The sequence below is a fragment of the Diplotaxodon limnothrissa genome, linkage group LG12 (assembly GCF_057381915.1).
Source record: "Diplotaxodon limnothrissa isolate DT_005_m linkage group LG12, D_limnothrissa_male_GT1.1, whole genome shotgun sequence".
Lineage (NCBI taxonomy): Eukaryota > Metazoa > Chordata > Actinopteri > Cichliformes > Cichlidae > Diplotaxodon > Diplotaxodon limnothrissa.
This window is the reverse complement of record NC_140607.1, coordinates 14,366,918-14,380,074: the sequence shown is the minus strand read 5'-3', so window position 1 is coordinate 14,380,074 and position 13,157 is coordinate 14,366,918. Positions and strand designations below refer to the sequence as shown.

Below are 13,157 nucleotides of genomic sequence, written 5' to 3'. Positions count from 1 at the left end.
AAGCTGTGTAACCAGGAAGACTAAAAAAAGAAAAAAATATCTCAGCCTTGATTTTTTTTTTTCAAACCCATTTCCATCTGTGTGCCCTCGTGTGGTCTAAATTGAAGTCTGAATTTTAGGCGCATTCTTTCATCTTATAGAAAGGGAGAAAGTGCCAAGTCAAAAGTAAATTAGAATTTTCAGAACCTTATATTATTATTTCTGTTTTCGTTTTTCCTTTTTATTTCTTTTCGGAATAGATTTTTATTTTTTATTTTTTACTACATATTGAGCAAGAAAAAGGAGCGAGAATCAAAGGTAACGGAAGGCGTCTCGATGTCCCACAGATCCTGTATACCTGAGCTCGAGAATGCGATGACGTAATGAAGATAGAGTCGGACAGGAAACCACAATTCCCAAGATGCACTCGAAATTACCGGTGTTGTGCCCAAAAGTGATTGTCTGCCAGATAGTGATTGCCGTCCGCGGGAGCGCGCGCAGCTGCTTAAAGCTGCAGCGCCCGGATTACTTGCGTTGCCAGCTACTTCCGTGCAACTGATATAACGTGGGGGAAAAAACCCCAAACACATTTATGCCTTTGTTATTAGGCAAAGGTATGCATTTATGGAGCTTTAACGTTTCTTGTAACCGAATTATGACGCTTATCAGAAGGTTGCTTTCAGTGTGTAGCGCAGTCACGAATGACTACACGCATCACGATGGAATAATTAATGCCTACAGGTTTAGTATGTCTACTCTCGTTGTTCATATTTGTTATAAGACTGTCGAATAGTAGTTAAAACAATAAAGACCTATTGTGCCAGTATCACCATGACTCTTTCTTGTTTGTTCAGAATAACGACTGAGAACATGGCATTTTAGCGCTACCAAAAAGTGATTGTGGCCTATAACTTGTCACTGAAACAATATTTCGGCTTCAAACTTGTTGGATATATTCCAGAAGGGTTACATGTGATATATTATATCCCAAAAACTCTCCAAGAACTGCTGAATAACTTGTACAGGAACAATAAAACTGATAATATGCAATTTCCAACCTGCCAAAAAGCGATTGTGGTCTATAACTTGTCACTGAAACAATGTTTCTGCTTCAAACTTGGTGGATGTCTTTCAGAAGGGTCCTATGTGACATGTTATATCTCAAACACTCTCCAAGAACTGCTGAAAAACTTTTAAAATAACATTAATACCGATAATATGTCATTTTCAACCTGCCAAAAAGTGATTGTGGACTATAACTTGTCACTGACATACTATTTCTTCTTCAAACTTGGTGGATGTTATCCAAAAGGGTTACATGTGACACATTATATCTCAAACAGTCTCTAAGGACTGTTGAATAACTATTAAAGGACCATTAATACGCCATTTTCAAGCTGCCAAAAAGTGATTGTGGACTATAACTTGTCACTGACATACTATTTCTTCTTCAAACTTGGTGGATGTTATCCAAAAGGGTTACATGTGACACATTATATCTCAAACAGTCTCTAAGGACTGTTGAATAACTATTAAAGGACCATTAATACGCCATTTTCAAGCTGCCAAAAAGTGATTGTGGACTATATCTTGTCACTGAAATACTATTTCTGCTTCAAACTTGGTGGATGTCATTCAGAAGGGTCATATGTCAAATATTACATCTCAAACAGTCCCTCAGAACTGCTAAATTACCATTAAGGAACAATAAAACTGACAATATGCAATTTTCAACCTGCCAAAAAGTGATTGTGGCCTATATCTTGTCACTGAAACAATATTTCTGCTTCAAACTTGTTGGGTATCATCCAAAAGGATCATATGTGGCACATCATATCCCAAACAGTCTCTAAGAAATGCTGAATAACTTTTAAAGGAACATTAACATTGATAATATGCCATTTTAAGCCTGCCAAAAAGTGATTACCACCTATATCTTGTCACTGAAAAAATGTTTCTGCTTCAAAATTGTTGGATATCATCCAGAAGGGTTACATGTGACATATTATATCCCAAACACTCTCCAAGAACTGCTGAAAAACTTTTAAAAGAACATTAATACCGATAATATGTCATTTTCAACCTGTGCATAAAACGTCAAATTTCAAAAATGTTGTAATTCAAAAATAATACAAAAAAAGGATAATGGCCAAATGGAAACAGGTGGGAGGAGATCTGCTTAAACACATTAGGAATACCAAGTAATAGGAAAGACAAAACAAACGGTAATAAAAATGTCATTCCAATACAGCACTTATTAATTGAAACGAAAACCAAAAACACACACAGCAACACGAACATAAATTAATGAATTAATAAACAAATAAACAACCAATAAATATTATAGGAGACATTTATTGGTTGTTTATTTGTTTATTAATTCATTAATTTATGTTCGTGTTGCTGTGTGTGTTTCTGTGTTGTTCACAACATTAGAGTTCAGCTTTGATTGCAATTTGTTTGTAGGATTATTCAATTATTTTGTGGTTCCTAACATGTTAGCATAGTTACTGTATGCAAAGAATTAATATATATGTTGTTCCATGGTTTACTGGTGTTGAGCTTCCGCTATACCCCCTGTTTCTGGTCTATTTTTTAGTTTATTTTAACTGGTGGTTTCTTCTTTACTTGGATGTAATTGTTATTTGTTTTTGGTTTTCGTTTCAATTAATAACCCTTTTGGATGACATCCACCAAGTTTGAAGCAGAAACATTGTTTCAGTGACAAAATATAGGCCACAATCGCTTTTTGGCAGGCTGAAAATGGCATATTATCAATGTTAATGTTCCTTTACAGGTTATCCAGCAGTTCTAAGAGACTGTTTGAGATGTAATATTTGACATATGAGCCTTCTGAATGACATACGCCAAGTTTGAAGCAGAAATATTGTTTCAGTGACAAGTTATAGACCACAATCACTTTTTGGCAGGTTGGAAATTGCATATTATCAGTTTTATTGTTCCTGTACAAGTTATTCAGCAGTTCTTGGAGAGTTTTTGGGATATAATATATCACATGTAACCCTTCTGGAATATATCCAACAAGTTTGAAGCCGAAATATTGTTTCAGTGACAAGTTATAGGCCACAATCACTTTTTGGTAGCGCTAAAATGCCATGTTCTCAGTCGTTATTCTGAACAAACAAGAAAGAGTCATGGTGATACTGGCACAATAGGTCTTTATTGTTTTAACTACTATTCGACAGTCTTATAACAAATATGAACAACGAGAGTAGACATACTAAACCTGTAGGCATTAATTATTCCATCGTGATGCGTGTAGTCATTCGTGACTGCGCTACACACTGAAAGCAACCTTCTGATAAGCGTCATAATTCGGTTACAAGAAACGTTAAAGCTCCATAAATGCATACCTTTGCCTAATAACAAAGGCATAAATGTGTTTGGGGTTTTTTCCCCCACGTTATATCAGTTGCACGGAAGTAGCTGGCAACGCAAGTAATCCGGGCGCTGCAGCTTTAAGCAGCTGCGCGCGCTCCCGCGGACGGCAATCACTTTCTGGCAGACAATCACTTTTCGACACAACAGGGGGAAGGGAAGCTGAGATTGGAGGGAGAAACAATCATAAACTGAGGTACTTTTAAAATGCTTCATATCACGTAATATTTTCAGACAGGCCGCGGGACGCAATGTTTCTGCTGCATTTGCCGGAACTTGGAGACAAAAGCAGATTTATTCTCGTGTTGCTGTTGGATTTGGGGACAGACCCCCCCTCCATCCCTGTTACAGTTCAGCAGAGCTACTGCTAGCCCGTTAGTTAGCCTGGCAGCTGGCTTTTCGTGTGTCAAAACCTAACTAGGACTGGAGTCCTTAAATGCAGGTGATTGTTTTATATACGAATTAAAATGTTGTGGTGTTTGCCGTAAATTTCGGCGGACTTGCATGCAGTATATGCGCCGTGGCATTCTCCGTTTGAGGTGAAGCTGTAGCTGCGTCTTTGTGCCTGCGGGGTTGCTAGCTGACATAATGCTAGCTTTTCGGTTGCTACAGATAATGGTAGCTGTCAGAGCGGCGGAGCGTTACTGTAGGCAGCTGTCACCTCACTAAGCTGAACTTATTCGCTAGTTTTTTGTTGTTGTTTTTTTTTTTTTTTGTCGCGGCTGTGTGTTTGATTTCTGTAGTGCTATCCTTTTATTTTAAAATTGCTGTGATTTTTTTTTTTTTTTTTTTTTTTTTTTTTTTAAACGGATGGGAAAGTGTGCAGAGCTTTTGCTTTAGTAAAAGTAGCAATATTACGCTGTAAAAAAGTAAACAAAAAGAAAGAAGGAAAAAAGAAAAGAGTAGTTAAAGTCATGCATTGAAAATGTTCTTGAGATATAAGTATGAAAACCAGTGCTTGGGAGGAGGTATTTATTTTACACCACGCAATATACTCTGACCCTCCCACACAGAGACAACATTGGAAGAAACAGGGTCTTCAGTTCAGGTATTAGATTTTTTTTTTTCACAGCAAAATAATTTGGCCCATCCTAACAGGTAAACGCATAAGTGAACTATTTTTGTTCCAGGTGTTGTGATGTATTGTGACTTAAAGGATACGTGATGAACCTTTGCTTGTTTTATTGTTTTTGATATGATGAGCCAAACGTGCTGGGAAGAACCCATAATTCTGTGTCTTTGTCGCCTGTTGGTTGGTTTTTCTGTTACTTTTGTGTAGCCATTTATTAACTTTGCGTTTTTAAACCACTGCCTTTCACACAGTGTCTCCTGCCATACAACAACTCTTCATGACCCCACATCTCGTTGCACAGCTGGAGTTCGGATGTTCGATGCCATTTCACGTGAGGCCAGAGACGTAGGGCTGCTTCGGTGCTTGTGAATACTGCCTGGGATACTTTGGATTTATCTTAAGTGCCAAAGTGATGAAGTGTCTCGGACAGGGAGAGCCCAGCCCTGAACAGGAATGTCATTATTCAGGTTTCGGGCACCTCTGGAGGGGCTAAAGAGAGCAGGGCTGGTCAGTGGTGGAGAGAAAAGAGGCAGGTTTCCAGGCAACTTGTGTATTGATGGGTAGCCATTTCCTCCAGTCAGCTCTCGTGGACTGATATCTGTAGATTCCTGTCAGCATCCATACTCGTGGTTAGACTGGCATCGAAAACCACACAACTATTGCTCTTGCGTGAATATGATGTTCAAACAACACTTTTTTTTCCTGCCGGCGACACCTTTCTAAAATCGACCAGGTGACTGTGGATGTTGTGTTGTCTACATATATGAGGGGAAAATGATAAACGCATAGATACTTGCAGTAGCTACAAGTGTGTGCAGCTGAAGCCATGGTGGCCCTTGCATCAACTCATCAGCCAATCTCAGTTTATGACTTCAGAAGTCTTTAGAGGCCAGGATCAGAAACAAGTTCAGCAGACAACGCGCTCACATGCAATGGAAGAAGACATTGATGTCGCCTCCCGCATTGAGGTAACCTTATTTGACCTTTGTTTTAATCTCATTCCAGTGTTTAGATTTACAGGAACTTAAAACCATTAAAACCGAAAGCAGCACCTGCCGTGTTGGTCAACAAAACAGAAGTACTGCCGTCTGACCATTGTTGCTACGGAGATTTTTATTGTTCTCAGAGGAATCATTTTTCCCTTCCTGCCCTGCACTTTTGTTTAATGTCACATGATGTGCTTTAAGTCCTTATGTCTTATGTGTTTAACCTAAGGTCTAAGGTCAAGGTCCTTTCTGTTATCAGTGGCAGCTGACAGCGCATTTCCTTTATCCCCAGCTTGGTTTCCTAGCCAAAACATTACCTCTAACTCCCTGGCCTCTTTGCTGTCCTTGTGTACAGTTTCATTTGTAAACAGTTGGATCAGTAAGTGTGTTTGCAATTTCGGTGCAACATAAGTCAGGTTATTGCCATTTTCCCCAGTGGATGTGCACCCTTAAATTATTTTCATAGTTTTTAAGCATAAGTGTGCCTCACACAAGAAGCATCCCAGTAAAAGTGGCATGTTTCCAAGCAGGCCACTTTCAAAAGGATACCTGTTATTTAATTTGGCCTATTATACTAAATATTTCACTGTTTAAATTTTTTTTTAATCATATGTGTATTAGTTTTCAGGAATTGCATATGGCCTCCAGTAATAATGTGTTGCTCTGTCATGGAGGGGGTGAATGCTGCACTGTTTTTACATTGTGTTTTTCTGATGCACCTGTTCTGTGCTGCTGCTGCTCTGCTGTTAGGGTCTAAATGGTTTGTCTCATGAATGTAAACCATTAGAGGAGATAACCAATGGACACTCCAATCATAAGCCTGTGAGTACACTTAAAAATCACTTCTCATTGATTCATTCTCATTAGATTTTGCTTGTGTTGTGTCCTTTTAAAAAAATCTACATATTGTCTTCTTTTTTTTTTTTGCTTTATAGATCATGAATGGACTGGTTATTGGTCATAATGTCAAAGACCACACCAATGGCAGCGCACCACTCAGATCTCTGCCGGTAATTAAAGCCTATTGTTACTGTCTGACTTCAAACAGCACGCCACTTCCTTGAATTTAATGTCTCCAAATATTTTATTTTCCAGATTTCAGCATTAAAACAGAATGGTCTTCTGCAAACCCTGGCAGCTGGAGACCAGCCCAAGCCTGAAGGTAACATGAACAACCTTGATTTTTGTCTCACATCCTCTTCTCGTGTGTGTGTGTGTGTGTGTGTGTGTGTGTGTGTGTGTGTGTGTGTGTGTGTGTGTGTGTGTGTGTGTGTGTGTGTGTGTGTGTGTGTGTGTGTGTGTGTGTGTGTGTGTGTGCGTCCTAGATACAGAGCAATTATTGCAGGTAACACCTGACCCAGGAGTTATGGTTGCCTGGGTTTAGGAAGCACAGGAGGCACCCTGGAGGGTGCAGGTCTGTTAGACAAGAAGGATTGATGACAGGGGATTGACTGGGTGGACGTCACCATAGCAAAATAGCTCACCCTGTTGGAGTGCTAAGTTAAAGCTGTGAACCAAATGAAGCTGTTTGTTGAATTGGCACGTTTTCTTTCTTCAACTTTGTTTTGTTTACAGATGATAAGGAAAATGTGGAGTTGGAAAAGGCCAGGCAGGAGTGGGAGGCTCTAGAGCACACCCAGCCAGGTCAGATAAATCTTGCCGTTTGTAGGAGAATGATAATGACTTTGCTGATTTTTGGTCTGTTAGTTGATGGTATAATAATATAACTGTAATATTGATCTCCCAGCTCTCACTGAGGACTTTAACCCAACCCCACTTATCCCCTTCAATGAAGCCCTGCAGTACTTTCAGACCACAGACCTTGGGGATTTGCTGGTAAGGAATGCTAAAAACAAAACTGCAAAGAAAGTAGAATGACAAACAGAGGAAATCTGAATTAGATCTTATTCATAAAAATCACTAGTCTTAAGTGTAGTAAATAGAAAAATATAAAGTATGAGAATGATGATGCATTTGAAAACAAATAAGTACATTGTTTTAATGAGTACACTTTTTCAAATTTTTCCTCAATGTCCACCTGCAGAAGAACATCCAGCCAACCATTCGCAGGACTGGTCTGGCTGCGATCACACACTTCCTCTTTGGACCTCCGCGACTTCACAGGGAGCTCCTGGAGGAGAGAGATCTCGTCTTTGCCATTGCACAGTGTGAGTGTGTGTTAGAAGGGTCTGTTTGGTCTAAACATCACACAAGTAGTTAAAACTCCTTAAGTGTTTCCAAAAACAAAAATTGGGTCTTTTGCACATGTGTGTTTTACTTTTCTTTACACAGGCCCTGTTGACAACAGCCAAACGGTCCACATGCGTGTCCTCCAGACCATTTATAAGAAGCTGATTGGCAGCAAGTTGGACTGTCCACGGTATGGCGTACACTGGGAAAACATTGGCTTTCAGGGTAAGACACTCTCTATTTTGTTGTAAAAAGGTAGTTCTCAATTCATAATTAATAATATGACATCACTCCTGTGCTAACATCATGCTGCTTTGCCTTTATTTACTTTCTTTACTGCAGGTACAGACCCTGCCACTGACCTACGTGGCACTGGATTCCTGGGACTGATGCATACTCTATATTTTGTGATGGACCCAGAGACTCTACCCTTGGCTAGAGACATCTACAAATTATCACAACACCCGACACAGGTGTTACCTGGCAGTAAAATTTACTCTCACAAGGCAGCTTGTTCAAGCCAAAGTGGGAAAATGTGTTCATTTGATTTAATGATTGTCCCTTACTGCTTTAACAATAATTCATTGTGTTTTTGTCTGTTTTAGAACTTTCCATTTAGTGTGATGTCAATCAACATGACCCGCATCGCTCTGCAAGTACTAAGAGAGGAGGCCTTGTCCAAGTGAGACTCATATTTGTTTTGTTTTGTTTTTTTAATTATCCCATTTTCAGAAGTGTGTTTGATGGGTGTCACGACACCCTCTGTCCTTTGTGTTTTGTTCATACCAGGGAGTGTAATCGTCGTCAGCAAGTGGTCGGCGTGCTGAACGAATTCTACGTTGCCACGTATCTGCACCTTTATCAACTGTGGAAGACCCAGCAGAAGACCATCGCTGACTCTGGCTTTGTTCTGAAAGGTTGTGCTTATAATCACGCTAATGCTACCTCTTACTTGTGATGCTGCAGTCAGAAGCCAATTGGCACAAAGACTGGAAACCTCAGAAAATTAATCTGCTTTAAAGGGCAAAGTAAAAAAAAAAAAAAAAATACAGGTCCAAGGTCAGCCTGTTACAAAGCCTTTTGTCAGATGGCAACCTGTGATTTTTACATTTCTGTTTTCATATCCTTAACACAGATGAGATTATTGAACTTTTTCAATAATTGGTTATTGGTTAGTGAACTGTTTCACACACCGTTGATAGTTTTCCTCTTACCTAAGCTGCAGCTTTTGGCTTCATATTTAGAGACAAATATGTGATTGGTATCATTGTTTGAAAGCAACACTCAGCATCTAAGCAAATATGGGATTTCCCAAATGTCAAGAGTCTTCCTTTAGTCTAAGTTAGGGGTCTATCCATTGAATTCCACACTGGAAAAAACACATATTACCATTCCTCCGCAAATCTCACATTTTCTGTATTTCGTAACCTTCAGAGGTGGAGCTGTTTGCCAAAAAGAACCCCAAGCAGATGCTGCGCCGGCTAGAGGTCTTCCTGAAAGAGAGGCGGGCAGGTGGAATCCCCCGTGGGACGTCACCAGACCCTGTGGCTCAACAGCCTTCTCCCAGCCTGGGGGAGCGAGGGGCCAAAGCTGGCACTGCACAGGCACGCAAGGGAAAGGAGATGCACTTCACAGGAGTGTGTGATCTACCGCCAGACATGGAGGGAGAGGCCAGACTGATCTAAGCTAGACTCTATGCGAGTGTTTCTCTGTGTGTGAGTCTATCTATTACTTTATGTGCGAGTGGCTTACTCGGAGCTAGAAGAAGAGCCCCACAAGACCATGATCTAGAACCTGCTATCTGAACCTTATCAAACACTTCCACTCCTTCCGTTGTTGCTGGGGTGCTGCACTTTGATCAGATTATGCTAGGGGATCTTTCAGAGTTATGTTTGAGTTTTGTTATTAACTTATTTATTAAGCATGGGTGCATAGAACAGATATAAAGAGGTCAGAAACTCAAGATGTCACAAAAACAAAATAAAGTGAATATTTGCACTTTTCTGTGGATTTTGTAGCCAAATCAATAGCTGCCAAATTATTGTGGTTGAAGTCTACCTGTCTAAAAGTACAAAATATACACAATTTTGCTCCAAGGATCTCTTATCCAGGTTATCTAAATGTTATAGAGAAGCATGGCAGAGAGTGTCTTTTTTTTTTTCCCCAAAGGCTTGGCATTCTTCTTTGCACCAAAATACTGCTCCGTCACATGCAATGTAACTGAAGAGCAGCGATGACTGGTATGTTGTTAAAGGCTCTGTTGAAATTATGGTAATACAAGATAAAATGAACTAGTCTGAATCCCTGCTTTAGAGAATACAATAGCAGGTTTTCCATTAGTTTGAGTGGGAAGAGGAAGATGGAAAATGTTAATAGATACTGGTTTCACAGCTACACTGTAGGCTTTGAATGCAGCTTACTTTAAAGGTCTGATCACCTTGCATTTGCTGTTGGTGTGAATGGCATATGTCATTTGGACATCAGTCGAAATGTGAGGTTGTAGTCAGTTTTAAGTAGGTGTCTGTTGCCAGAGGTCTAATAGACTAGGTCCAGAGCTCCCACTTAATATGGGGGAATATATTTTAAATAATATATAAAAACATATAAAGTGTATGTGTGTGTTTATCTATTTATATAGATAAACTATATATTAGTCCTTTATTAAGGGACAGCTGTCCCTTTAATCATAACGTTACAGTTGTGTGTCAAAACACTTCAGAATTCTGTTACCAGACTAATGGCTTGGTGATGGTGAGAACGGTTTGAACACTATGAAATTCCACCAGAACAAAATTCTTAAGTCTCTGCTTTTCCTGGTTAAAGCAAAGGAGACACTTTGGCTTCAGCTTGGTCCCAGCTGTAGCCGAAGCTCTGGTTTGAGCTTTCTTACATTCCGTTAAAAAGCATGCGATTGTAAATTTTTTTTTATTTTTTTTTTATTTTTTGACCAGTTTGAAAATTTATTCCAGTGTGTATGAGTGTGTGTCTGTGTGTGGATGCATGTGTGGTTAAAAACAAATGAGCTGATATTGATGAAGGGCGCCTCTCCCAGGAGATGTATGCTACAGTATGCAATCCCAGCTCTTACTCTAAGATTATCAAAACGCTAGTGCCGTGTGATGATAGAAATCGTTCCTAACTTCAGGGTTTGTGCACTTGTGCAAGCGAATGTGTGTGAGTATGTTTGTATGTGTGTTTCATATGACAGGAACTGACTACAGATGGGGTGCTTTCCTCTGCACACAATAAGCCAGCTTTACTAAGTACTTGATCCATCAAGCTGCATAGATGGTACTTCTGTCATTTTAAAAATGGTTCATAACATTTGTGAAGACAATATTTCTCCTAAAACAAACGACACACAGACACACACAACCTTTGGTTTGCGTTTTTAAATAATCAAATGTTGGTTCCAGGCACAGCTGGTTGCAAGCAGCTCTGTGGGCTGAAATGGGTAGAGCTCCTCAGCAAAGCTGGTTCCTGCTTTGTGCTAATGTGAATCAGTCCTCCATCTTTGTAGTCTCAATCTGTAGCATGTTCAGGTAGCACTAGTACTGTAGCATCCTATAGCCTCCTCCTCTTCGTAAAAGCTTGTTGATGTCGCGTCTCAGTTACAGTCTGTAGTGTTAATGAGTGCGCAAACTGTTATTACTATAGCACATACATTTCTTTCTTTTTTTTCCCTTTTTTTTTTGCGAAGCCTCCTCGAGTAGATGCACATTTAGGTGGCACAGCGTGTGTTTTGTAGAGATGTGGGCTAGGCTCGATATGTTTCTGAGCTAAAACTTGTCTTCTAAGAAGGTGATAGTAAACCCGGTGCCTACATCCAAGCAGAGCTATGCGGGGCAGAGTGCAGGTTTGTCCTCTTACTTTTGTCTTTCATTCGAGCCATCGTGCCACGGTAGACTTTATTCATTTGTGTGACACAGTACGCAGAGTTAATGTTACCCCTAAAACATGCCAAATTAATTAATATATACTGTTAAATGCACAGGCATGTGAGTTTTCGATGTCGGCATCTATTCAGACAATTGTCCATCGCCAACTTGCATTCTTCTCGTCCACCGTACAACTTCAAAAGTGAGCTGATGTAGTTTTGCCAATTGTTTGCAAGTGTTTTGATCGATCAGGAAAATTTGCACTGTTGTAGATATTTGATAGTATGTGTGACGTATGCAAGAGGAAGCAGGCCATCTTCAATAGCCATATTGTAACGTTCATTATCACCCACATCATGAAAACGGGCTTTGTGAAGTCAGACTCCCCTCCTCGCTTGAAAAAGTTTGCACCATAGTCTCATATTTAGTTTTATTCAATTACAAACTGAGGAGCAGTACAGTGTATGTAAATCAGGAAGTTTGTATATAGAGAATTAATGATTGTAACTGTATGATTGTCTGTAGGGCATTATATCGAAACACACTGCTTACCTCAAGACTTGAGACAAATCTCTCCTTTCTCTCTATTTTTACGTTTCCTTGTATCTAGGCCTTCTCTCATACTAATTGGATATGATATGTAATGTATATCCTCCACCAGAAGCACTACGTAATAGCAAACTAACACAAAAGCTGGTCAGTGTTACGTGTATTCTATTTAAAGACACATTTATCGACGCTATATAGGCCCACGCGCACTCCGATGCACATCTGCAGATAAAATTCCTTTTAAAGACATTCTATAATTGGCTGATGTGTACTTATAATGTTGAAATAAGATCGCTTTCTTGTGGCTTCAGTGATAGTATGGTATTCTTTTGCTGTAATTCAGTGTTTTGTGTCAGGAAACACTCAGAAACAATCCTGTTTTTACAGCTCCAGTCACAAACAGTTCAATAAATGATTGTTAAGATACGCTTGATCATCAGTCATAATGCTGAGTGCACTTTGACTTTGGTGTATTATCACCTATGTGTATATAATAGCCAAACAAGGCCTGATTTTATCCTCCCATGTTAACAAAAGTTGTATTTTCAGCAGTAATAGATCATGTTCTTATGATTTGATCATCATTTGGAGCCGCTTCAGTTGACAAACCAGAACCAAGAGAAACATAAAACGGGTTCTTGCAGGATGTCAGATGCTCTGAGAGGTGGGGTCTGAAGTTCTGCTTCCTACAGCAGCAGCTTGGCAAATACAATCACTTCTCTCAATATCCTGCGCTTTATATGAAGGTGTTTTACTGTTGCTGTCGTCATGTCCCTCAGAGCATTTTATGACTGTACCTTGATTGTAGAAGCCCTATTTTATACTGAGAGTTATTTGAGAATACAGTATGTGCTGTTGTACATTAAATGTATTGTATGGAGAAAGCTAAATAAATGCTGTTTAAAAACTGTTTCTCTGGGAAATCATTGAGTCATCATAACTTCCTCTTAAATCTTATAAATTAAATAAAAAGGTGGCCATCAAGTATGTGGAAAGCTTAACTTTCAGTAAAGATAACCTGCTAAAGTTCAAAGTGAGCATTAGAATGAGGAAGAAAGCTGGTTTAAGTGTCTTTGAGTGTGGTGTGTTTGTTGGTGGCAGACA

The 13,157-nt window shown here is 39.5% G+C and overlaps 1 protein-coding gene across 2 annotated transcripts; it reads left to right on the top strand.

Moving 5' to 3' along the window:
* The first annotated feature begins 3,510 nt into the window (after positions 1-3,510).
* Positions 3,511-12,957, top strand: elmod3 (ELMO/CED-12 domain containing 3). Of its 2 annotated transcripts, none has more exons than XM_085367161.1 (13): positions 3,511-3,574; positions 4,702-5,418; positions 6,187-6,258; positions 6,372-6,446; positions 6,532-6,598; positions 7,012-7,080; positions 7,184-7,272; positions 7,481-7,604; positions 7,729-7,851; positions 7,969-8,099; positions 8,232-8,308; positions 8,416-8,543; positions 9,061-12,957. In XM_085367161.1, exons 2-13 carry the CDS (start codon positions 5,317-5,319, stop codon positions 9,309-9,311), a joined length of 1,308 nt encoding a protein of 435 aa, XP_085223287.1. In that variant the 5' UTR covers positions 3,511-3,574; positions 4,702-5,316; the 3' UTR covers positions 9,312-12,957. The 2 variants fall into 2 exon arrangements, with proteins under 2 accessions (XP_085223287.1, XP_085223288.1); XM_085367162.1 differs by having other exon boundaries at positions 3,529-3,820.
* The last annotated feature ends 200 nt before the right edge of the window (positions 12,958-13,157 follow it).